Source organism: Setaria viridis, chromosome 1, assembly GCF_005286985.2.
Source record: "Setaria viridis chromosome 1, Setaria_viridis_v4.0, whole genome shotgun sequence".
Lineage (NCBI taxonomy): Eukaryota > Viridiplantae > Streptophyta > Magnoliopsida > Poales > Poaceae > Setaria > Setaria viridis.
In genome coordinates, this window is record NC_048263.2 from 3,349,592 (window position 1) to 3,376,182 (window position 26,591).

At 44.6% G+C, this 26,591-nt stretch overlaps 2 protein-coding genes across 2 annotated transcripts; both read left to right on the forward strand.

Moving 5' to 3' along the window:
* The first annotated feature begins 2,096 nt into the window (after positions 1-2,096).
* On the forward strand, positions 2,097-3,300 carry LOC117849944 (uncharacterized). The gene has a single exon (XM_034731729.2). The coding sequence runs from the start codon at positions 2,439-2,441 to the stop codon at positions 2,865-2,867; it is 429 nt and encodes a 142-aa protein (XP_034587620.1). The 5' UTR covers positions 2,097-2,438; the 3' UTR covers positions 2,868-3,300.
* A 5,981-nt stretch (positions 3,301-9,281) lies between these two features.
* LOC117849860 (uncharacterized) lies at positions 9,282-10,209 on the forward strand. Its single transcript, XM_034731616.2, has one exon. It carries the CDS (start codon positions 9,321-9,323, stop codon positions 9,825-9,827), a length of 507 nt encoding a protein of 168 aa, XP_034587507.1. The 5' UTR covers positions 9,282-9,320; the 3' UTR covers positions 9,828-10,209.
* Positions 10,210-26,591: the final 16,382 nt, after the last annotated feature.

The window sequence follows — 26,591 nt, forward strand, 5'->3', positions numbered from 1 at the left end:
AGTTGGTGGACCGTCTTCCAACAAAGATGTACAAATTGCACCAATGGTACATGGAGGCTTCTGCCAATAGTTTATTCATGCTCAAAGTTTGGATTGGAGATCAACATTATTTTCGTGGGGAAGACATAATAAATGTATCCCTAGAGGAACTCTATTACCTTTACAACTAAGATGCACTTGACACGTCACTCATCAGTTCTTAGGTTCTATAAGTCTTTAATTTGCTCTAACTTCAAAATCCCTGCTCTAGTCATTGTGCGATGTCTTAACTTCCATTCGATTTTGTATCATGCAGGATAGAGATTCAAACTTGTCGGAGGAAAGGATACTATGATGTAGGCTTCATGGACCCCGATGTTGTAAATGAGTCAACTCTAAGAGATAGACCAAATCGGACCTTGAAGAACATATATAAGTTTTTTGACAAGCAACATTATAAGAAATACATACTTCTACCGTACAACTTCAAGTGAGCATGTTTCCATCTCATTTTTTTTCGAACTAACAGTTAAACATAAGACTAACTAGCTTTAGTTGTATAGCTTCCACTAGGTACTCCTTGCTGTCGTGGTTGATCAAAGCACGGTCTATGTCCTGGACACTTTGAGGAAACCAAGGGATCAATACAAAAATCTCATAGATATTCTGAACAAAGCATGGGCTCGATTCTATCAACATCATGTGGGTGAACTCAAGGAGAAACTTGATTTGAAGCCTGGATTCCAGTATGTGTTGAATTTTCACATCTCGTGCCACTTCCTTGAACACAAGAAATATGTCATAACTTTTTTTGCCATATATATAGTGTTTGAGACAGAAGCCGGGGAATAATTTATGCAGATACTACGTATGTGATTTCATCCATAGTTTTGTAGGTCCGAAGCGTTTGATCGACCATGAATTCAGCGTACGTATATAAAGTTCTTAATAATAAATTAGTTCTAATTGTGCAGACCCATTGATCTAGTATATAATAACCTTTGCCAATGGCATAGATGATGTACATGAAGGAAACACTCCTCGACGCGGAAAAAATCAGGGCAATTCAAGAGCAACTCTCTAGATTTTTTTTCTGGACGAGGTAGTAAATCCAGCGGGGGAGTTTTGTAATGATGGATCAAATATGCATCACCGTCAGGACTCGGTTTCAGAATAGTTGATCCGAAATGTTGAACTTGAAAAGTTGATGCAATGTAATATTATTCATATATGTGTATGCATAATATGTATATATATAATAGTATATTAAATATAATATTATTGATAAATACAACTTTATATATATTAGCGTATTCCAACCACCATACGTAAAGGAAATAAATATGAAATACTAATATAGAATAAAGAAAAAAAAGAATAAGAAAAGAAAAAAAATAAATTAGTATCAGTTAGGGAGACCCACTAAGTAGTACTTAGTTTAGCCGCCGCGCATCCACGCCGCTACCGGAGAACCTCGCCAGAAGCCCGCGCGGGTTTGCCGCTATCGGAGAACCTCGTTCGAGGAAGGTGGCGGTAGTGCGGTCTCTTTATTTCTTCTCCCGTTGATGGTGTTTGCTGGGCATGGCGGGCCTCCGGCGATCTATCCGACTGCCCGCTGTGCGTGCATTACCTGGCGGCGGTGGCCTGTGTTTCTGGGCAGGCTAGCGCAGGATCTTGCGATGCCATGAGCCCGTGGTGGATTGGCCCGATTTTACCTTTCCTTTGTCAATCCTGCAGGCTACGGTGGACTGGTGGAGATCGACCTTTGCGGCAGCTGTCGTGTGCCCGTGTTCATCCCACACCGCCGGTCAGATCAGCCGGATTGGCATGGTAGGGACGGATATGCGCGTCTCAGACTGCATTTGGCTGCCTCGGTGAAGGAATTATTGCTGGTGCTCTTGCACGTGGCACCTCGCCATCAACGGAGATGGTCGTTATTTTGAAGTGGACCGGCATATCACGATCATGATAAGCGTGGTTGGTGCGGGGAGAGGCTGGAGAAAGTCATGGCCAACTTTCCTGGGGATGTCGACGAGGTGACCACACGATGGCAGATTATTGTGGCGCGCGCGTGGACTCTGCCCGTTGCGGCGGTTAGGCTACCCCTGGATAGGCTGCGTCTGTTACGGCGGGGAAGAATCTTCTCGCGCGAGTTCTATTTGTTTCGCCGATATATCTCGTGTGGGAGAAATGTGTCCCCAGCTCCTCTATATAGGAGGGGAGGGGGTTGAAGCTCCGCTCCTACCCAGCTCCACTCAAGCGGATCTTCTCCGGAAGCCGTCTTTGATTTCTCCCCATCCACTGTCTCTCAACCTTGGAGAGGACATGAAGCTGCTCCCCTGCTCAGCTACCATTGTCCAGCGGAGGTAAGTCCTGGTCGCTGTCGCTGTGCCTTCACACCCCTTGCCGACACGGATCACAGGGCCACGTCGTCTCAAAGAGCCAAGCAGAAGGTGTTCATGGACACCGAAGCCCTTCTTGAGCACGCCGCGCCCGCGCCACGGGAGCGGGAGCGCGGCGGGCATGGTCCCTCAATGCTGACCATCATCGGGTTCGCGTTCCTGACCTTCAACTCAGGCGTCGCCGTGTACCTGTCGAGCATAGACCTCGGCGCCGCCTGGTTCGCGGGCTTCTGCTTCCTCGACCTCGGCCTGCTCTTCTACTGCCTGCGCCTGTACGAGAGGGCTCCGCCGGGCTCGCCGCGCCGGGAGCACCTCAAGATGGCGGCGTGGCTCCTCACCACGATGCTCACCTTCGCTCTATTCCCATTAATGGAGTTTTGGCTCTTGACCATGGGGAAAACAACTGCGAATTCGGTGACGGATCCTCAGAATCACGCCTCGTCCGGCCGAATGCTGTACCATCCGTATTCGCCACCAATTCCATGATTAAAATCCCTGAAGCTGAAAATCCGTTGATGAAGAGCTCGAAACGGGGATAAGTTGGGCGTTCACATTTGTCCAACACAAGTATATGCAGGAACTATATGCAAGTCATTTTTGCTTATCACAATCAGTTTAGTTTTGGCTGATTGGCTCCTCGTTTTGGATCCTTGCTCCGCTACTGTGAAGCTGACCTCTGCATCTATCGAGGGTAGCGGAACAGAGACTGGTCCCTGAATGTATGTGTTCCTAGGGATCCTATTCGAATAAAACTATCTAAACGTCATGTAACTGAAGGGATATTTGGAATTTTGGATTGGCTAAAATAGGGGGGCTAAAATTTACCTCGGGGCATGGTTGAACCTCGGGGCAAACTGTAACTGAACCATCATCAATCCATATATATGGATATACAGGAGCACCAGACTATTCATTTTAATTAGCTGCTGACCCGTGGTGCCCTGATGGATGTCATGGGTCAATCCAGCTTTTGCTACTGATACTGCTACTACCTGCAGGTTGTTTGCATGCTGCCGCCTCAGTGGTTCAAATAAGTCCGTTTGTACATACTACTGACGTCACGTACAACAGCCTTTCTTGACAATCACGTGAACGTAATTTTATACAAAAGTCAGCATGACTTGGTGGATGAAATATGCAATGTCAAGTCATAAGAATGAGCAGAAATTTACCATGACAATAGTTGCAAGCTCGGCTACATGTTTCAGAGTTCAGCACTTGTCCAACCGAAGGTTTGGCTTACTGACAGAGGATGTTCACACTTGTCTATGACAAGTTCAACACATTTTTTAGAAAATCGAAAAATATCCAGCCTTGCGACCGCACAAATCCAAATTTTTACAATAATTTCAGCTTAATAGCTGATCACAAATAAATAGGGAAAGAGCACACAAAAAAGCAATGCATATTATTGCTTATCTATCCATTCTTCACAAAAATATCTAAAGTGTTTACCCAATACTTTGCTTATCATTGGACGATCTCTCTTGTGTCCTCAGTACTCACGCTGCTGCACAAATCGCCGCCAATGTAGTTCCTTGAAGATAGCCTCCAAAGCGACGCCTACAAGTAGGAATACGGCGTTGAAAATTCCACCACCGTCTGGTAGAATCGAGATCGAGTTTTCACTCGTAGGTATCAATGGTTGTGAGGAAGGTGAGTCCCGTAATGATGCCGTCGTTAGTACCAACACCAAATTGGCCATGACTTTCTCCAGCCTCTCCCCGCACCAACCACAACCACGCTTATCATGATAGCGCTATGCCCGTCCACTCCAAAATAACGACCATCTCCGTTGATGGCGAGGTGCCACGTGCAAGAGCACCAGCAATAATTCCTTCACCGAGGCAGCCAAATGCAGTCTGAGACGCGCATATCCGTCCCTAGCATGCCAATCCGGCTGATCTGACCGGCGGCGTGGGATGAACACGGGCACACGACAGCTGCCGCAAAGGTCGATCTCCACCAGTCCACCGTAGCCTGCAGGATTGACAAAGGAAAGGTAGAATCGGACCAATCGGCCACGGGCTCATGGCATCGCAAGATCCTGCGCTAGCCTGCCCAGAAACACAGGCCACCGCCGCCAGGTAATGCACGCACAGCGGGCAGTCGGATAGATCGCCGGAGGCCCGCCATGCCCAGCAAACACCATCAACGGGAGAAGAAATAAAGAGGCCGCACTGCCGCCACCTTCCTCGAACCCGCGCAGGCTTCTGGCGAGGTTCTCCGGTAGCGGCGTGGACGTGCGGCGGGAGGGCGGAGGCTCGGCGAGGTGCCGCCGGTCGTCCGCCCGTGTCACCCCACAAGCTCAACAGATTATCCTAAGAGGCATAATAAATCTATGATAACTTATGAGCTCCAAGTGCTCCATATAGATGTTGTGCCCTTCAATGTTCCTGCAGCAATGACACTTGCAGTTGTCCGAACAAAATTAGCACACTTCGATAACTCAACAGGGAGAATTTGTGTGCAAAGCACTGCACGGGAGCAAGAAAACTGATCAATTCTTAGCCTGAGCTTAGGAGTGATTAGCGCTAGGTTAGGCCTAGAATGAGCCTGTGATTAGTTCAAGGAGTGTAAGCTTGGTGTGCCAGCACCTTGAGACCTTGGTCGCTCGCCGATGATGGAGTCTTCGATCCTCCAGCTTAGTGTGGGGTGACGAGGGAGAGCAGATTCGTTCATTTACGGAGAAGCTTCATATTGGAGATGATATCAAGGTGATTGGATGAGGAAGTAGTGAGCTTTGCCTTTATGGCAAGCTTCCCATTCAACCTTTCAAAATACCTTGATCCGGAGAGACGTGGTGACTGGGACCTTGGGTGTAGCTTTAACGTGGACTTGGAGTGGCATTTATCTACCGATACCACGGGATAAATCAAAGTGCCAAGTTTGCATCATCTCAAATTTACTTCTTTACATTTCCACGTTTTATACTTGCAACTTGAGCGCCTTACTTCTTTAGAGTAATTCTTACTAAGCATGTCTCATGAGATTATATCCAATGACTATTATTATCAATGATGATTAGCTAATTGATTGATGTCTAGATGTTTTCTATTTTGTAAGAATTTCAAGGATTTATCTATTTTTCTAAGCATGTCTCATGAGAAATAACGTGGAAGGAATCTCTAGTTAGTAATAACAAGGCTTGGATCTCATTTTTGAAAATCGACTTGTCCTCCATCTTATATGGATCAGCTAAAGTCTATGTTGTTACAGCAGACTAGCTTATGTTTAGTTCAATATTCACCGGATTTAGGAGAGCTTCTAGGTCCATAAATAAAGTCCTCAATTGTTATGGTGACTGATCTTGTTTTTTATTTATGTTTTATTTATTTTCTTTAAGGAAAGATCACTATTTTCGCACAAAAGTCGTATATATATTGCTACGGTAGTTTGTATAGGATTTTATGAGAATTTAGTTATAATTTATAAGTGATATCTCGACCGAAGATGTTGCAAAATTTCAATAAATAATTACAAGGTTATGTGTGCTATCTATGAACAAAGCACAAATTTCTCCATCCTTTGCGGTTCACATTTCTAATGAGAAACTGGGTAAGTTGGTGAGCAAACCGTCCAGCAAATACTATGACCCAGCTAAAGGGATCTTGGTCACGCATGTGAATATTGATCATGAACCTAGAATGACTGACCATCGGACACTTTAGTTAATTATTTTTTTTAAAGTAACAGGAGGGGTAAGTCCATACTGATTATATAACTTATATTAAAGAGGGAACGAAGTCTTACAAACACCACTTAGCAAACCATGAACGAGAATAAGAAAATCAAGAAAATTATAATGTCTGATCTAGCCATAGGAACATAATTCGTTTCCAGTCTTCTTGTACTCTAAGAATAACATGTGTAAACATTGCTTTAAAATGAGCCTTGCAAGACTGAACTGAAGGAAGAATTCCTGAAAAATCAAGTCATTTCTAGACATCAAAATGCTCCAACTCATGTTTTCATGAAAAACAGCACTTGCAGCTGGGTTTTAAAGCTTTCCAGAACTGAGAAAGGTTCATCAGATGAACTAATGAAGAGACCAAGGATAATCCAGCATTCCTGGGCAAAGGGACAGCCAAGAAGTAGATTGGACAAAGTTTCCTCTCCTCCATTTTGACATAAAACACAATCATAGGAGGCAAAAACATGTGTTTCCTCCTAATTAAGAATATTCCAGGTGCTGAGTCTATCTCTGAGAATTAACCAGAAGAAAACTTTATGCTTATGTTCATAGCGAGACCGCCCGAGCCAACTAAAGACCTTATGTACTTGTCTGTGACCAGTGAGTTGCCGATAAACCTTCTGCGAGGAGAACAAGGAGGTTCCCCAAATGTATGTCCAAACATCATATTCATTATTCAACTCTAAACCCTCCAGACTAGCCACTTAATTATTACACTCACCGAATCTGTTCTCATGATGATCATTCCAACCAAAAAAAAATGATACATCTGGTACACCCAACCAAATTGATAACTTGGATAGCCATATCTTTAAAAATGTTGATGGCCATATCCCAACAAACTTTGCCTTTAAACCAAACACACTCCAAACTGTGCCTTCCCCGACGCTCCAAGGCAGCGACGGCGGGCGGTCGGTTTCTTGGGCGATGGATGCGATTCCACTCAGCCGATTCCGGTGCCTCGTAGTTGGATCCGCCCCACAGTGGTCCATGGCGGCTCCTGGCGGACGTTGCTCGGCTCTATGGAGGCGGCAGCGGCCGGCAAATGCGCATGGGACCCGAGGTGGACTGGCTATGGTAGTAGCCAACTGCGTCTGGTGGTTGTCAAGGTGTCTAGGTTCTCAGGCGAAAAGCCATGACCGGTGCCGGCGCCGACGGTGCCATGATGCATCGTTCTCCTTGTGTTGAAGCTGTTGCGGTGAGGACCTTGACATCTAGGGACATTTTTCAAGTGAAAACCGAAGAACCGACTCGCAGGTTCGGATGTTGGCGGCGTCTTGGCGTTGCTTTCCTCTTGAGGTGCCATTTTGGAGTCCTTGGGATGGCTGTACTAGATCAGCTTGGAGGAGGCGGTGCACAGGTTGTTTCAGTGCACTTGTTTGGGTCGCTAGAGTGTATGGTAGGGATTGACTAAGTGCAGTTTCTACGCAACTAGAGAGCACAAGGAAGCAGATGGCTGTCAAACAGGAGGATCCTAACTTGAAGTTTCTGAGAAAATTGTAGATGTGAGGGATTAATTGCTACACAAGGCCCCATGCAAGGTTGAAGCAAGAGGATAGAAGAAGTTAGCTTTCTTTCTTAGTCACTTTCTTTCAGTCACTTTCTTTCTTCTTTTGTTTGTTCCTCGTTTTGAGGCATGGAGTTTAAGTACTTATGTATCTTCTGGCGCTATGTGATCAGATTTATTTTTTTGTGGTCGTAGACATTCACATTTGATAATTTCCTTAATCTAAAAAAAACACTCGAAATGGTTTCCTAACCCCATCTTCAGTCACACTGACCCTGCTGCTTATAAATATTGTGAGTTCTCTTTATTCTATGGAACAGAGAAGTTTTTGTACGCGGGACAAAATGCCAGAATTCTGTAACCCGCCACCACACAACTTGCATTGTGGCCAGTAAATTGCTTACTAAATGCTGGGCTATTTTTTTTTTTGAAAATGGAATAGTCTCCTGCCTTGGGACTGCACACGTTGTTAGGTTATCTTAGGCTTGGTTATTTTTTTTCCTAAAGGACGGCAAGGGCTTTGTCGTTGTTTTATTAGGCTAGGTTAATCACGAATTGCATAAGGAAAAGTGTGTAACTAACGCAATTGCAAATAAATTAGTGGTAGTGGTTCATATTTGTCAAAAAAGAAAAGGAAGCAAGCAAACCTATTAAGCCCACTACTCTTCAAAAGTTGTGTGTCCTTCGTTGCCCACCAAAAGCCAGCATAGAATTTCTGTGTACTGGAGTAGTTCTTTTCTTTTCTTTTTTTTTATTTATTACCTAGTGTGCTACGCGCGTGATCTGGAAATGAAAAGGTTCCATGCTGCTGAACTGAACTGACGCACGAATGAAAGACCGAGGGTAGCGTGTATCCGATCTTTTCTCGCGCAGTGAGGTTTGCACAAATCAACTCAAAACCACAGCCTCAGTTCATGGTAGAGTAACTTTAGCAATAACCCTCAAATTATAGCCTCCAAAGATCAAATGGGTTCTTCAAAGCCTACAAAAATGTCTCCAACTCCAGCCCCATGGATAGAGGGCTCTATAGAGAACCTTAGGAATGGAGGGTTCTTCAAAGCCTACAAAAATATCTCCAACTCCAGGCCCATGAATAGAGGGCTCTATAGAGAACCTTAGGAATGGAGGGTGGTAGAGGAAAATTTGGAGACCTCCTCAAAATTGGGAGTTAAGTAGAAAGACTGCTGGTTTTTTTCTCTTGATAGGGGCTATTTGAAGGATCCGCTGAAATTGCTCTAACCTGCACCGCATACTGTTCCACGGCTACACGCATGCAACCCGCCGACGACGGAGGAGGCGGAGACGACTGACTTTACAAGTCGTCCTGAGAAAACAAATGCAAATCACTTTCACATTCGACGTTGATGGAGGCAGGCGTGATTATAAAGGTCCCTCCCCACCCCCCACCCCCCCCCCCCCCCCCCCCCCCCCCCCCCCAAGGAAGATTATGACAGGTGGTTTTGCTTTCTTCACGGCACATCGCGGTCCATCGAGCACCAGAACGAGTGAACGCCACGGGCAGGAAGCAGTGGTGGAAACTGCCGCGGGGAACATAAACAAATGCAGCCGCGTCAGCTGATACGTTAGTTCAATGAAATTGCCGGCCAGAGCCCACGAGTACAGGTCGTTGTCGGATTCCGATCGAAGTCGTCGCCGCACCGCGTCTGGAGTGCACATGTACATCTATTAAATGATCGCCGTTCCGGTTAATTCATGCACAACAAGCTAGCAAAGGGAGATGCCTCCGGTGACATCGGCGGTGCCCAGTGCCGCGCCGTCGCGCCATGAGGCGCCCGTCGCGCGAGAGCCCCTGCTGGAGCAGGAGCACGGCGTAGGTGACAGCGATGCCCAGGCCGGGGACGCGGCTGGCCCTGGCGGGAGCAGTGGGAGCGGGAGCTTCCCGTGGCTGCCGGCTGCCGGCTTCGCGTACCTCACATTCAGCTCCGGGATGGCCCTGCACCGCTCGTGGCCCGACCCTGGCGCCGCGGCGTTCGTCGTCTTCGCGTACGTTGACCTCGTCCTGCTCTTCTTCTGCCTCCGGCGGTACGAGCGCGCGGAGCCTGGCTCCAAACTCAGGGACTGGTTGAAGGTGGCCGTGTGGCTGCTCACCGCTGCGCTGACGCTCCTGTTCTCCTACAAGGTCGCCTCTGTCATGCCCGCTGCGGCAGCCGCGCTGGTTTGGGTCATGGGAGTCGCCACAGTTACTGGAGGGTTCGTGGCCTTTTTCTGCTTAAAGAAGACGTAATCCCTCGCTCGCGCTCGCGGACATGCTCAGGACGCGAGGGCTGTGGCGAAACGAAGCCAGGCACTGCTCCAGCGCGGCAACGAGACCCGTCGAGAAGACGCTGCCCACGCGCTCGCGCATTGCGCAGACTTTCTCTCTCATCCGTATTGCGCGCGCATCGTAATTCCTTTATACGGGGATGGTGCAAACGGTATTGCTAGTTCGGTATAAAAAAAATCTTTAGTATTAGTTTAAATAACCTACCGGTTAGGAGCCAACCGGTACTTTCTGATTCTTTTCTCATTTTCTTTTCTATTTCTTTATTCTATATTAGTATTTCATATTTGTTTCATTTTAATTTTAATATATTAATGAATTTATATAAAGTTATATTTATCTATAATATTACATTTGAGATAATATTATATATATAGACATATTATGCATACACATATATGAGTAATATTATATTGCATCAACTTTCCAAGTTCAATATTTTGGATCAACTATTCTGAACCCGAGTTCTGAGGGTGATGCAAATTTGATCCATCATTATGGAACTCCCCCGCTTGATTTACTACCTCGTCCAGCAAGAATCCACTGAGTCGTTCTCGAATTGCTCTGATTTTTTCCATCTCGAGAAGTGCTTCCTTCATGTCTCTCATCTGTGTCATTGGCAAATGTTATTATATAGTAGATCAATGAGTCTGCATAATTACAACTAATTTATTGTTAAAAAATTTGTATACATACTCTGAATTCATGGTCGGTTATACGCTTGGGACCTATAAAACCATGGATGAACTCACATACGTAGTATCCGCATAAATTATTCCCCGAATTCTGTCTCAAACACTATATATATGACAAAAGAAGTTATGAAATATTTATTGTGTTTAAGGATGAGATGTGGAAATTCGACACATACCGGGAATTCAGGCTTGAAATCAAGTTCATCCTTGAATTCACCTGCGTGATGTCAACGGAAGCGAGCCCATGATCTTTTTAGAATGTCTATGAGATTTTTTATTGATCTTTTGGTTTCCTCAAAGAGTCCATGACATAGACTGCACTTCAATTAACCACAATAACAACGAGTATCTAGTGGAACCTGTACATATATGCATAGCGAAAGTTAGTTAGTGTTATGTTTAACTGCTAGTTTAAAAAAAATATATGGGAAACACGCTCACTTGAAGTTGTACGGTATAAGTATGTACTTTTTCTAATGTTAGTTGTCTATGAATTTATATATGTTCTTGTTGACGTTGGATTTTGACACATATTTGGAATCGGCATCAAAGAAGGAGAAAGGAGGGCCGATGCGGCGGACTAGAAGCTACAGTTGGGAATTGGCCGATTGAAGCTACAGTGTTTCAGCCGACTGGCGGAAGAGGAGGCTGGCCAATTGAGAGTCAAAGCGGCTTTGCCAATTTGGGCCTAAGATGGGCCAAGATGAAGATTTGCTGAAGAAAGAGATAGGCCCGTGGGAAAATAATAACCAACTCGAGTACGAGTCGTGTTTGTAAATGTTTGTTGTCATTTAAAATTAGAGATAGATTCTAGTCGGTTAGGAAATCAATTGTAACAGGCTATAAATAGCCACCTCTAGAGGTTTGTAAAGAGGACACACATCAATCAATACAACAAATCTACTTTTTTCTCGCACTTTACTTTCACTTTCAATTCGACGACTTCGCCAAATCCTTTTTCTTCCACGAGTTCGTACGGGTTAGTAGGGCTGTATCGATACGATCTCCGGCCGATTCTATAAGTTCCGCTTATCGAGTAATATCTAAGCTTTAACTTCGGGCGCATCGCTGTTCTTTCATTTAGATTTATTCACCAGTTGTCGATATCAACTAGAATCATAGGTTTTATCTATTATTTTAGTTTTTATCACCAGTTATCCAGCTTGAGGTATGAATTATCGGCTTTTATTGTTTTTATCCTTTATCATCACATAGCCGGTCAGATCTGCTCCAAGTGTTGCTTTTGCAGTGTTGTTTAGGTTGCTCCAGTAGTTTTCCTTACAATTGCTACGCAGGTATCGGCTGTTTTATAGTCGGTCATCTCTACAGTAAATTGGCCGATTCGCTGATACGCTTTTCAAGATAGATCGGAAATCTAGCTGATCGGAGCCTCTGGAATTTAATATTCTTCTTTCCTTATCAATCAACAGGTCAGATTGACTGGCACGCCGCGTGAACCACACTAGGGCGATAACTCGAACAGGAGCTAAGCAGATTCTCCCGGATCGTGTGTCCGACGCTGAGGATCATTGGCCGATTCTCGGCGCCAACAGTTCTTCGAGGTCCAATTTGATCTATCTCTTAGAGTTGACTCGTTTATAATATCTGAGTCCATGAAGCTGATGTCATAGTATCCTTTCCTACAGTAAGTTTGAATCTTTATCCTGCATGATACAAAATCAAATAGGAGTTAAGACATCGCACAATGACTAGAGCGGGGATTTTGAAGTTAGAGAAAATTAAAGACTTACAGAACCCAAGAACTGATGAGTCACTTGTCAAGTGCGTCTTGATTGTAAAGGTAATAGAGTTCCTCCAGCGGCAGATTTATAATGCCTTCCCCATGGAAATAATGTTGATCTCCAATCCGAACTTCGAGCATGAGTACCCTGTTGGCTGAAGCCTTCATGTACCATTGGTGTAATTTGCACATCTTTGTTGGAAGAAGATCCACCAACTGCGGCCACACAAGCGGTTTCCCTAACTCATATTTCCATTTAGCAGCCAGGGTGCTTTGGAATGTGATCCTCCTCTCGAAGTTGAGCTAGGGTAAGATATGTATCTTTAGCAAATTGAAGCAGGTTCTTATCAAACTCCAAAAGCACCTAGAGCAGAGCAATTGATTGGTTGGATTGGGTTCCGAGCTGTGGAATACTTGATTTACACTCGGAACAGATAATCAGGTTGCCAAACTTCCAGCTAGCTGATTCTCTCAGCAGCGGATTCTCGGACAATTGATTAAACAAACAGGGTCAGAAAATATTTGCCGGCGGCACCAGCAATATTCTTTTTAATCAGAGCACTGCAATATCTTAACGTTTTTTTAGGGCTGCAATATCTTAACGTTGGCCCGAGCACGTCTGGCCGGTCAGCGTCCATTGGTCTTGAACGGATTCAAGCTTGACGATGCCCCCTATCAGATTTTTTATTTTAGCTCTTTGAAAATTGATATTTTAAAAACATCACCCATCCAAAATGAATTTTTAAAAGTATCCTTTTAATCACGTGAGCTTCGTGGCACGACTAAGTGACCAAAGTCACGCTGGTACAGCCCAAGATCGATTTCCACATAGCTAATGTGTTTGGGCCCTGAGAGAGCTGAAGCTAGTCACGCCAAGAGAAACTAATCACGCCACCATGCAAAGCCAGCAAGCCTCCATCTCGTACCTGCTCTAGCTTTGTGTAATACTCCCTCTGTTTTTCTGCTTCCAGTGCAAATGTTTGGTCGGGAACGTCAATTAATTACGAACGGAGGTAGTAAGTGCAAAAAAAATCAATTCATTTAGCTTTATTTACTCTTCTGTTTTTAATTACTTAATGAGCTATTAAATTCACCAAACTTGATAGGTATAATACCTAAGTGTTTACACTCCAAAATCTGGTGTAGAAAATGAAAGATCCAATTTTTAAATAAACTAAAGTTCGGTTTGGATCCTACAAACTAAAATTTAGCTAAGAATCTGTTTGTCGTATCTACCACCCGGCTAAAGTTTAGTCCCTCAGTCCCATGAAAAGTGCAATTCCAACATTTGAAAAAAATTCCCAAAAAAAGTGCAATCCTAAGATTGATGTCTAACTACCTGCCTAATTAAGTGGTCAGATCTAATTTGCATACCAAAACTTACTGCATGTGGCTAATAAATAAGGGCATGGGAGTCTTTTCACGCCACTACTAATCTATCCTAGAAAAATAAGAATTGCACTTTTTATGGGACTAAGGGTGTAGATGTTTAGTTGGGTGCTATCAGCTAGACATCTAAACTTTAGCTGATGGATTCAAACATGATCTAAGTGCTATTGAAACTTAATACTCATAGTAATAGCTTGATTCCCATGTGGCCTTCAACAAAGCATATGAGATCATGATTTTACATGATGGAGTCTTTATAGATTAAGTTTAAATTGCCCTCAATTGTATTTTGCACGAACGGGTGCTTCATTATTAGCTTTCTTGCAGGTGCAATGTTGGGGCCTACAATTATTAGGAAAAAGTGTATTTTTCGTCCATCAAGTATTGCAAAAGTGTGACATTCATCCTTCTTATTTCATTTGGTGCAAATCAACCCCTTAACTAACTGAATCGGTGCATTTATCATCCCATGTTAGTTTAATCATGGTTTAGTGTCATCTAACATCGGTTTAAGCTATGTAATCATCTTACTAATCATTGCTTAGCAACATCTAATGTTGAATCAATCACTATAATAGTTCGGTGAGAATTGATTCCATTAATTTTTCTGATAGATTTTTTATGTTATAAGCAATTTAGAGGATTTATTGATTTTTTAGGCTTTATATCTTTGACTAGCATATTACACGCTAAGTATGGATTAATTAGATGATAAATGCATTGGTTTAGTTAGTTAATAGGTTGATTTGCACCAAATGAAACATGAGGTATGAATATCACACTTTTGCAATACTTAAGGGGTGAAAAATACTCTTTTTCCCAATTATTATCTTCCTGAATACATGTATAATACTTTATTACCTTCCTTAGAAAACTCTATTTATTTTATTCTCCCATGGTTTCCTTTAATTTGATCCAGGTTATGGCATGATGACATGCTTTAGTTGGGAGTATATAATAACATGATGTTACTTGCATGGAATCCGGGCCTCTATCATCGAGTAGCTGATCGCAATTAGCCGATGCGACGGGCAGGGGAAGGCGTGCAGATCGAGGGGGTTCCATTGCAGTTAGGCTAATCCCAGTGGATGTTTCATAGAGGTTTCATGCACATTAAATACAGTAACACATCAGCATATATGATGACATGGCAAGGTAATTATGAAGTGAGAGAGGGAAAGGGTTTCATCAGGATGAAACTATGTATGCGTTGTTTTCAAGACTATGAAACCTATTGAAACTTACATTGGGAGCTATATAGTTTCATTTCATCTGCCTATATCCAATCAAATGCTTCGCAATTAAATGGTATGGGCAGCCTATGAAATCGTGAAATGAAACTCTGCATTGGGGGGTATTGTTTCATTCATCAACTCAAACCTCTTTTGATGACATATCACTCTTGGAAATTACGAGATGAAATTCTCCACTGGGAATAGCCTTAACAAGTTTCGGTGGGCTATCTTGTCCAAAGTATCAGGGTTTTTTTGTTGCAGCCTGGCTGAGAGCTGGGAAGCATTTGGTCGAGTGACTGTGGACCTACCTAAGGCCTAGGAGGGCAAGGCAAAACAGGCGTGAGGGCAAGTATATTGGTATTATCTAATAGGCGGTCTCATACATTAACACGTAATTTTGAGACGACTCAACAGACAACCCATACAATGGGTTGTCCTTTAAATTGTCTGGTAGAGCTATATAATTCCTTACTTTGCGCATATGAAAAAAGAAATATTATAAGTTGCATGGCAACAACAACTTATACATTGGTTGTTGAGTTGTCCGTACTCCTAAAATTTAGCTCATGAGGCGGTTGTTTCGCGAAACAACAACCTCTTTCTCTCTCTCTTTGCTCTCTCTCCTCCACATCCTCAAAATTCCTACGTGGCACTGCATGAGACGACCTATGAGACTGCTGATGTGTAGCGTACTTGCTCTCATATTGCTACTCCCTCCGTCCACAAATATAAGGATTTTATGACAATGACACGATTTTAATATACTACTTTGACCAATAATATCTATAAAAATAAATTATTTCAAATAGAAAGAGCTGCACATTATGATAATTGGTTTCAAGTGAATCTAGTAACATTATTTATATGTTAGTAATATTTATGATTTTTTTGTTATTGACCATCAAAGTTTGGCTTCAGAACCCAGAAATGCTTATATTTATGGACAGAGGGAGTACATTATTATTGGTGTTAATTACTTTATTTACTTATTTCATTCTTTTTCTCCTTTTGATAAATGTCTAATTGCAATAAACTATCTGAGCAAATATACATTACCTTTTTTTTACAATGGTGCCTAGAGAGTAGTTTTAAAGCATACTGATTGGTATGTATCTATTTCCTTTATCCAAGTTTATCTTCTTGTGACTCATTGGAGATTCCGTTTGGAAAATCCACATTCATACTAATAAAACGGGTTAGAAGAAAATAAAATCTAGACATTATTAACAAATCATAAGTATCTTGCCATCAATTCAACCAACTCTAATCATCATTGATATTAATAATCATTTCATCTATTATGTTCTAGAAGAAATTACCCACCACTGCTTTTCTCAGAGTAATATAAATAACCTTGTAATCATCATATAAATTTTCCAAATCGGTTATTATATAAAAAATCTAAAACATCCTCTAAATTTGCATATAAATTACATGCATTCCACATTTATAAAAAATAATCAAAACTGATCTCTAAATCTACATTTAAATTACTTCTATCGTTAGAAAAGTCTAATGACCAGCTTTTAAATTGCAAAGCTATCCCAATACATGCCCTTTTAAATTACCAACTTTTATCATTATTGATATAAAAAAGTTTACTAAAGGTATACATGTTTGCGTATCTGTCACCATGCGGACCACGTATATACATATGTAGGAAACGATTAGCATATCATTTGGGGAAAAAATCCATATTACTCTCCTTAATTATAAACAAAGTCTAATGTTAAACTATCATTTGATTGTATTAACCCCATAACTCCATCATTTGGTCCAATTTATACCAAATAAGATTTATTTGTTTTGTTTTCCTAGCACAAGCTGAGTTTTAAGATCAAATTTTGTTAAACGATTGTGGATATCATAACTTAGTTATGTTAAAAAAATATAATCTGAATTCTTTTGCATATAGCTCAAGTTAAGCTTTTAAATAAACACATATAAAACACATTTACTGAGGTGAAATAAGAAACATACTATAATGTTTAAAAGATTATGTCTCCAACATTAATGGCCCATGATGCATTGTATAAACAAGAGTTGATGCATTAATTTAAGGGGGTGTTTGGAAGGGTTTCTTTCGAAACGGCTTGACTGGTAAAGTAAATAAAAAAGGTTTCATCATGCCCATAGTTCATTTTCATCTAGATTCGTGAAACTGCTTCATGATAAATATCTCGGTTTGATTTTTTTAAAAAATAGTATTTTGATTTGTACAAAATAGGTGAAGTTGGAATCTGTCCTATACTCTTACTCCACCGCATGGACTCTAATAAGTAAACATTATTATGAGATGATGGCGTACCACGCATAAGGCCAGCTTCAATAATTGAGCTAGACGACTAGTACGCTAGTTTTAAACTTGTCTGCCTCATATAAGGTATATCAAAAATATTACATATCTAATGATTCATCTAACATCATATTGGTCAAAGCATATTAGATCCCGCAACCTCTCTCTCTCGTAATAAAACGTTGTGTGCTACCTCTTAGGTAGTGTTTGGTTTAGATGCAAACTAGGATGAAACCGTCCCATCCCCAGATTATTTGCTTCAAAAACGCTGGAGCGGAGCCATCCCATCAGCGAATATTTGCTAGAGATTCGGGATGCCTCGATCCCGCAAAATCGAGCGGACTGAGCCGTTCCACTTCTATGGCATATTGCAACATTCCCTCGTTTGCATCTCCCCCTTTCACTCTCAGCTCGAAGTGGAGCCTTTGCGATAGGTGGTAGACGGCAGCGGCACGTAGGTGGGGTGACCAAGTGTAAGGAATCGGTGCTCGTAGCCTAAGAGAGGGAGGGGGTAAATTAGGCAACTTAAAAACTTAAATCTATGACTTCCACTACTTTGCATCAAAACATAAACTAGATCATACTATCTAAATATGCAATCTATGGTTGACCTAGTGTGAAACCCTCATCCCAAAATAAGTTTTGCAACCTATAGCCAATCCTATCAAGATACTACTCTAGGAAAGTAAATGAACACAAGTTGCAAGTATGAAATACAGAAACATAAGGAGAGTGTTGGCGCTAAAGATCAGCCAATTTGAATCTCAGCGTCGGACACATGAACCGGGAGAATCTGCTTAACTTCTGTTCGGGTAATCGCCCTGGTGCGGTTCGTGCGGCGTGCCAGCCAATCTGACCTGTTGATTGGCAAGGAAAGAAATGTGTCAGATTCCAGAGGTTGCGATCGGCTAAGGTTCCGATCTCGAGAAAGCTTATCAGCGAATCGGCTGATTTGCTATAATAAGGAAATCGGCTATAGTGCAGCCGATTACTAAGTAACGTTGGTAAAGAAAACTACTAGAGTAAACTAGACAACGCTACAGTGGCAACACTTGAAATAGATCTAATCGGCTATGCAAAAGCGGTGAATAAACAATAAAGATAAATAAGCCGAAAACTCCGATTCCAAGCTGGATAACTGGTGATAAAACTAGAACAGAAGGTAAAACCTAGAATTCTAGTAGGTATCGATAACTGATGAATAAATCTAAACGAAACGACAGCGATGGGTCCGAAGTTAAAGCTTAGATGTTACTTGATAAACGGAACTTACAGAATCGGTCGGAGATCAAGTCGATGCAGTTCTGCCAACCCGCATGAACTCGTGAAAAGAAGAAAAGTATTGACGAAGTCGCCGACTAAAAAGTAAAGTACGAGGAAATAGTAGGTTGTTGTATTGATTTGATGTCTGTTTACAGATCTCTAAAGACGACTATTTATAGCCTGTTACAACCAACCTCCTAACCGACTAAGACTCTATCTCTAATTTTAAATAAAAACGAATATTTATGAGCATAACTCGTATCGGAGTTGGTTGTCGCGCTCCTGTGGGCCGATCCCCTTTTATCTTCGTAATCCACTTTAAGCCCATATTAGCCCATCTGCTCCAGCCTCTCAATCGGCCGATTTCTACCAACTCCATCCGCCGAAATACTGCAGCACCAATTGGCCGATCTCCAACTGTAGCACCAATCGACCGATTCCCAATCGTGACCTTTTTGCCTCGCCGTATTAGCTAATTCTCTCCCTTCTTGACGCCGATTCCATACGTGTCAAAATCTGGCGTCAACACATGCCCCCCAGTTTCGGAGTAAAACATATTCTTTACTTCGAAATTCTTTTCAACTTCCCTTCCAAAACAAATGCATTAAAAATATCTTTCCGTTTCGCGGTCTCTTGCCTGATGATTGCAATCTTTTCAAAACGGACGCTTGAGACAACCACTCCCCCCGAAAAAATCGTATCGACGGCACGGTAAAAATCCCGCTTTTACCCCTTCTCAGACCGTCTTTAAATATCAGCACATCCCGCACTTCCTTCTTTCACAAGCCCACGTCTTCCTTCTTTGGCGCACTGGTTTTCTTCTTCCTCCGGCGCCTCTTTAGCTTCCAATCTCCTCCTCCGGCGACCCTTTCCATCTGCATTCCATTCCAGCTCCCAAATGGCGACACCTTCAGGAACTTCACCAACACTCGAGGCCCCGGAGACGGCTTCACCAGCGGCGGCTCCAACAGAAGTGGCAGCAGCTCCAACGGCAGGAGCAGGAGCTTCATCGATGATGGAGGCCCCACCAACAACTTCGGCGTCCGTAGCTCCGCCAGCAATTCCGCCAACCACGATGAGCTTCATACCGGAGGTTTTTATTGAAACTTTCCTTTTCAATACCAAGGCATTTACCTTAGATCCGTTCTTATTTTCCTCCCTTTTTTACCTTTTTTAGGCGGTTAGGCACCAGATCACCATTCGCCTTACCGAAACCCCCGGTCTTATCTGTCTTGGTCCCATGGAAAACCCAGATCCAACTGATCTAATCAACTTAGAAACCCATAGAATTCCATTTAAGCAATCAACCATGGACCTAGACCACTGGTCAGGCACCTTAAGATCATGGCCGAGTGAAACCCCTGGCTGGAGAGAATGGTATCAAAGGATAGCCGCCTCCAAAAGAGTTCAATGGGACGAGTGAAAAATCGGCTAGTGTATTGACTTGTCCTTATCCCAGATGGAAAGGAATGAGCCTTTAGTGATAGCAGCTTCCTACTTTTGGTCCGACGCTCTCAACGCGTTTCTCTTCGGACATGGGCCCATGACTCCCACTCTGGCCGATGTAGTAATGTTGACCGGCTTGGACATTTCCTCTCCTGACACCCCTTTCTGATACTTGGTCAAAATGTCCCATCGGCTGGAAACAAAAGGAATCGGCGGGTGGAAAGGATTTATCAAGAGCAACAAAAGGACCGGTACAGTCGCAGAGAGGGAGCACGCGGCTTTCCTGATGATGTGGCTGGAGAAACATCTCTTTTGCGGGAGAGCAGCTGGTCCATCTTCTAACACATAGGCTCTGGCCGAGGCTTTATCGATAGGAGCTTCTGTCCCTCTTGGAAAACATCTACTAGGATCGGTCTACCATATGCTGCATCAGATCGGCGTCAAGTTATCCAAGGCGGAGCCGATTGGAAATCCAGGTGGACCCTGGTGGTTCATCAACTTATGGCTCAATCTGTACATGAGCAAGATCTCACAGCAGCGAGTGGAGCACATGACTTTTCCCAACATCGAATTGGCAAAAAATCCCACCGTACGGCGCCGGTGCACTTCCTTCGACGAAGCAGCGTCGGCTTTCTCTGGTTGCCCGTATTCCGCCACCAAGGTAGCCGAGTATTTTAGATGCTTCTACAATGGCTTTAGTGAAGACGCAACCAGCTGGTTCCCTTATAAGAGGTCGGAACCACTCTTCGAGCTCCCCTCTTGCTTTGACTCAACGACCAACACATTTGGACAGGACCTCACGGATGAGTTGATCAAGCTAGGGATCTTGCCGGCAAATTTCTTCTCGGGGAAGGACGCCCCCACCTATGAGTTTTATAACGTATCTGTCGCAGCGCGGCAATTCGGCTTGGGCCAACTGCCGATTTATGCATACTTCGCTGGCCGGGCAAAATTCCGAGACGAGCTCACCAAAGGTCTCGATTACAGCCGGCTGTATGATCGGGTCCCAGATTCCAGCACCATAGACCTGACCGATTGGGTAGTGGCCCCTTTCGCCGTTCAACAGTTCAAGCTATGGTGGGCAGAATGGAAACAATATCTATTCTGCGCTTCTACAGCGATATATTGCAACATCCTGGACCTCGAAACCATCGACCCAAATGCAGAGGTATTGCTCACTCTTTAGCCGATTTTTAATTCCTTCTTTCTTTCTATACCACTGACTCTTATTATTTCTTTCGGTCTGAGAGCCGTGTCCCCCCAAAACGCAGTCGGAGCGGCCGGCCGATAGAGAACCGTTATCCGTACACGGAATTTCCCCTCATCGGCTATCACGCCCCCTCCGTTGACGACATCACTGGCCGATTGAAGCAGGCGCAGAGGAAGATTATAAAGAAAACAAGCCGCCGGGTGCGCGCCCACACAGAATCGGCTGATCCGTCCGCGGCTGCATCGGCGGAATCTTTGGCTGCGCCGACCCTCCCAGTCATTGAGGAGGTTGACCCCCAAGCTGCTACAGAAGCTGGAGCGGCTGCTGCGTCATTGCTGGTAGAAGCCATTCAGGTAAACTCACCATCTAATTCCTCCCGGTCGTTACTTCAATACTGACATTTCCCTATATCAGGCCGCACAAACCGCCCCGGTGGATCCACAGCAATCGGCGCTGCCCCAAGCAGAAACTGAAGTACCAGTGCTCTCTCCCACTGAGGTACAAGGTCTCTTAACTCAATCCTTTAACATTTAAACAATGACCTTACCACTCTTGATGCAGGTTATCAGCACACTAACTGTGCTCTCCGAACACCCGTCTGCTAGAGAATTTCCTCAAGAGGTCGGCCCGAGCAGGACGCCGATAATCGTCGAATCCTCCTCCTCCGATGAACCGATCGCACCGGCCCCTGAGCCAAGGGTAACAATTCCACATGCGTAGATAGAGGAAATCCGCTTCAAAGAAGTAAGAAGTTTCATTTAACCGAACTTGGCCGATTCGTTATCATCGTCGGCTCACTTTTCCTTTTGTTTATTATTTTACAGGAACAGGACACTCCCAATAATAGTCTCTTCTCATTTGCGGTTGCACTTTCTGATGATGAAGAAGTCGCCTCTCGTCAAGTTACCTTGAGCTCCGTCCCCGATGATGTCCGCACCAAACTTGAGAGCATACGAACCCTCCTCCAAGAAGACATCGGCCGATTAGGGGAGGACGCCTCACCGATTCGGCAGCTCTTTGGTGACGTCAGCGGTCGAGTCCCAGAAGAAGTGGAAGAAGCCTTGGCGCCCGCCGCATACATTGAATCGATGCGGATCCCGGTGTTTAGGGCTCTGCGCCATATGGCCGATTGTGCCAAGCTGGCCAAGACTCGCGAGGAGGAGGATTCGTACAAGCACCGGGCCCAAGAGGTACACCATCGGATCCACTTCCTCGAGAACTCCCACTCCGGAATCGTCGGCACGATAGATCGCCTCAAGCGCCAAAGGGCGGAACTCGCCAAAGAAATGGAGCAGGTGGTCAAAGAGATAGCCATCGAAGAGCAGAAACTTCAGGATCTCCCCTCCGTCATCGCCGATTTGAAGCAGGAGAGGCAGCACTTGGCCCACGAGGCCCTCAGACTTCATCGCCACATGCCAGAAGTCCCGGGATCAGCGGAGGATGATTAGCGGGTCTTAGACTCGGCCGATCAGATCAGGCGACGAGCGATTGCGGCCATTAATGCCCTTCTGGGATGATCTGTAAAAGCACTGATCGTTTTTTAAGAACATTAATACCCTTTGACCGTCTGGCGTTCGAACTCAATCTTGACCCGTCCTTTGTGGCGCTTCTTTATTTATTACCTTTTTATTCCGACGGGACGCATCTCACCAAACCCTCGCCCTTTCTCTTCTTATAAATACCGGCCCTGGTATTGCTCTCAAGGGTACTTGCTCCACTCGATTCTTTTTCCCTCCAATTGCTTTTTCATCGGAATACTCGCAGAGATGTCTTCTTCATCTTCTTCTTTCTCCTCTTCTTCCGTCAATCAGGTACGAGATCCGTCTTCGCTTTTTCCCTTCCAGTTTGATCCTTTTAAACCGACCTAACTTTTAGGCGGTTATATGTTCACCTTTTCAGCCAAGGCGCCTTAGCCCTGAACTCGAACGGGTGATCGAACTCATGCACTCCGATGAGCCATTGTCGTAGGAAGACAGGGACTTGATCAAGGCACATCGTGAAGAACTCAGAGATCACGTTCCTGCCGATGTTAAACGGATCTGGGATTTCATCGACGGCAACTGTTACAGGCGGCCGCGGGTCGATAGGAGCCACCCACTCCCTCATCCGGTTGTCCTTGAAAACGCCACGGCAGGAACATCTCGCCCGGTGCTAGATCGGAGCCATTCTCTTCCTCACCATGTTGAGGCGAAGGCTGCAATGAAAGATGTGGAAGAACGGAGTGCCCGTCTTCTGATGGAATTAGATCAGATTGAGAAGGAGCTTGAGAAGAAGCGTAGTTAAATATTTTTTGTTCTAAGGGCGACTTGTACCACGTCGGTCGTGTAACTTATCGTCCGTACCGAATGATAAATCGGCCAACTTGAACGATTACTTTTCTCCTCTAGGCGATTCCTTTTTCTGCATCGGCTACATGATTATCCAGGAAATAACCACTCTGTCTCGTCATGCCCCATAATGATTCTTATGCATCGACCCATATACTGGGGTAATATCTTTTCAAGTATCTTCCATTCAAGGCCCTAGTAAATTCTTCCCCTTCGATTGTCTCCAGAATGTATGCGTTTCCCGGGGCACATCGGCCGATTCTATACGGCCCCTCCCAAGTGGGAGACCATTTACCGAATTTAGGATCTTTAGATCCAATCGGCAGCACCAAGTTCAATACCAAATCCCCTTGGGAGAACTGCTTGACTTTGACCTTCTTGTCATACCACCTGGCTACTTACTTTTTGTTTTCCTCAATGCTGATCAAGGCCCTAAACGTTGACCCGCCAAATCGTCGAGTTCCCTTTTCATGTGCGAGGAGTAGTCATCGGCCGTCAGTTGATCCTGAAGCGATGTACGTCTTGAGCCCGTTCTCAACTCCCATGGCAATACTGCCTCATGACCGTACACCAGTTGATAAGGAGATACCTTAGTAGCCCCGTGGCAAGCCATCCTGTATGCCCATAGATCTTCGGTTAAACATAAGTGCCACTTTGGGTTGTTCCTCGATTTTCCTTTTGATCAACTTAATTATCCCCTTATTGGAAGATTCGGCCTGGCCGTTAGCCTGAGCATAATACGGGGAGGAGTTTAGCAGCTTGATCCCCATATCGGCCGTGAATTCCTTGAATTATCCCGATGTGAACATCGTTCCTTGATCGGTTGTGATAGTCTGAGGGATGCCGAAGCGATAGACAATGTGGTCCCTTACGAAATCGACCATAGCGGCCGAAGTTACGACCTTTAATGGAATCGCTTCCACCCATTTGGTGAAATAGTCTGTGGCTACTAGAATGAATTTGTGTCCCTTACTTGATGGAGGATAAATTTGTCCGATGAGGTCTATTCCCCAACCTCTGAACGGCCATGGCTTGATGATTAGATTCATGGCCGATGCGGGTGCACACTGCACGTTCCTATATTTTTGACAATCTTGACATCCTTTATAATATTTGAAACAGTCCTCAAGGATTGTCGGCCTATAATATCCATTATTCCTAATCATCCACTTCATTTTATGCGCCGATTGGTGAGCTCCGCACACGCCTTAGTGAATTTCTCCCATCAGGATTTTTGCCTCCTTCGTCCCCAGGCACTTGAGCAGAACACCATCAATCATCCGGTAGAACAAATCATTTTCTAGTAATACATATTTCGTGGCTTGAAAATGCACTCGCCGATCCACTTTCTTGGACGGATCTTTTAAATAATCGGTATTCTCTTTTCGCCAATTGTCGGCCGCGAGTTCCAGAATCATGGCGCCTTGAATCGGCCGATACCCGGATGCGTGCTGGGCAAGCCTGTTGGCCTCTTCATTATAATTCCTGGGGATATGCTCAATGACCGCAGACTTGAATTCCTTCAAAAGCTGGAGGCAATCCTCATGATAAATTCTCAAAATGTCATCTTTGCACTCAGATCTTCCTGTCAATTGGTCCATGATGAGCATGGAATCTCCAAAATTTCCACAGCGTCGGCCTTAATCTCTCTCAACAATTGTATCCCTTTTAGGACAGCCCGGTACTCCGCTTGGTTATTGGTAGCGGATGCCTCTATCGGCAGAGAGAAATCATAACTTGCGCCCCGAGACGATATGAGAACGATGCCGATTCCTGATCCGGCCCCACATGACGAGCCATCAAAATATAAGGTCCACGGTACTGGTTCCACGACAGCGACTTCCAGTCCGCAGTGCTGGGCAACGAAATCGGCCATAACTTGACCTTTGATGGCTTTTGCCGACTCGTATCTTAGATCAAACTTCGATAGAGCCAGAATCCATTTTCCGATCTGCCCCTTCAAAATCGGCAATGACAGCATGTATTTTACCACGTCGTCTTTGCATACGACTACGCATTTCGCCGATAACAAGTAGTGTCTGAGTTTGGTGCATGAGAAGTAAAGACACAGGCATAGTCGCTCTATCGGGGGATATCTTGTTTTGGCGCCCCGAAGTGCTTCTGCAGTTTCTGCCCCCCTGCCCATCTCCGACGCGGCTGGTTGATACTGTGGAGCTCTCGGCCGCGCAGCCGATTGGAAGGGTGCCTGGGTCGGGGAACCTCCATAGCCGGCCGATTGATCTTGGATGGCTGTCGCCGATGGTGCCCCCCAAGGCACTGAATTCAATGAAGATAATTGCGCGTAGGAAATCTGAATAGGTTGGGATGACGCATGTGATTGGAGGTATGGTGCGCCGTTGTATCCCAGATGCACTGATGGCGAAGGAGCGCTAGATCCTCCAGGCTGAGCTTGGGTCGGCTGAGGAGCCGAGTAGGGTACGCTTGGAAAATTCTTGACCGGGGCTGTAATAGGTGGGGCGTACGCCGGTCCCTGGTATCCTTGAGACACACCATTGGCCAGGGAGCTGATGACGGCATTGTATACCGTGTTAGTTATCACCGGGGATTGATCGATGAAAGCTTGGTAGACAAATTGGTGAACCATCTCGGACATCTTGCCTGAGTCCTCGGCGATTGTAATCTGGCGGGGAGTTGGAAAAGGAGCTTTCTTGATAGTTTCCCCGCTCCTGGTACAACTAAAGGACTGTAAGCATGTCGTCCGGTACTGTGCTATTTGCTTCTCCAACTCTTCCTTCTGGTCGTCCTTGAGGTCTGCTTCCGTCACCTCGATGACGTTGTCTTCGGAGATTTCAGTAGCTTTCGACATGGTAGTGGTTGTATTGGTCCCACCGAGCGTGCCAAAAGTGTGTTGGCGCTAAAGATCAGCCGATTTGAATCTCAGCGTCGGACACACGACCCGGAAGAATCTGCTTAACTCCTGTTCGGGTAATCGCCCTGGTGCGGTTCGTGTGGTGTGCCAGCCAATCTGACCTGTTGATTGGCAAGTAAAGAAACGTGTCAGATTCTAGAGGTTGCGATCGGCTCAGGTTCCGATCTTGAGAAAGCTTATCAGCGAATCAGCTGATTTGCTATAATAAGGAAATCGGCTATAGTGCAGCCGATTAC

Excerpts from the sequence above, each read along its gene's own strand:
- LOC117849944 (XM_034731729.2), top strand. The coding sequence starts at position 2,439 with ATGGACACCGAAGCCCTTCTTGAGCACGCCGCGCCCGCGCCACGGGAG.
- LOC117849860 (XM_034731616.2), top strand. The coding sequence starts at position 9,321 with ATGCCTCCGGTGACATCGGCGGTGCCCAGTGCCGCGCCGTCGCGCCAT.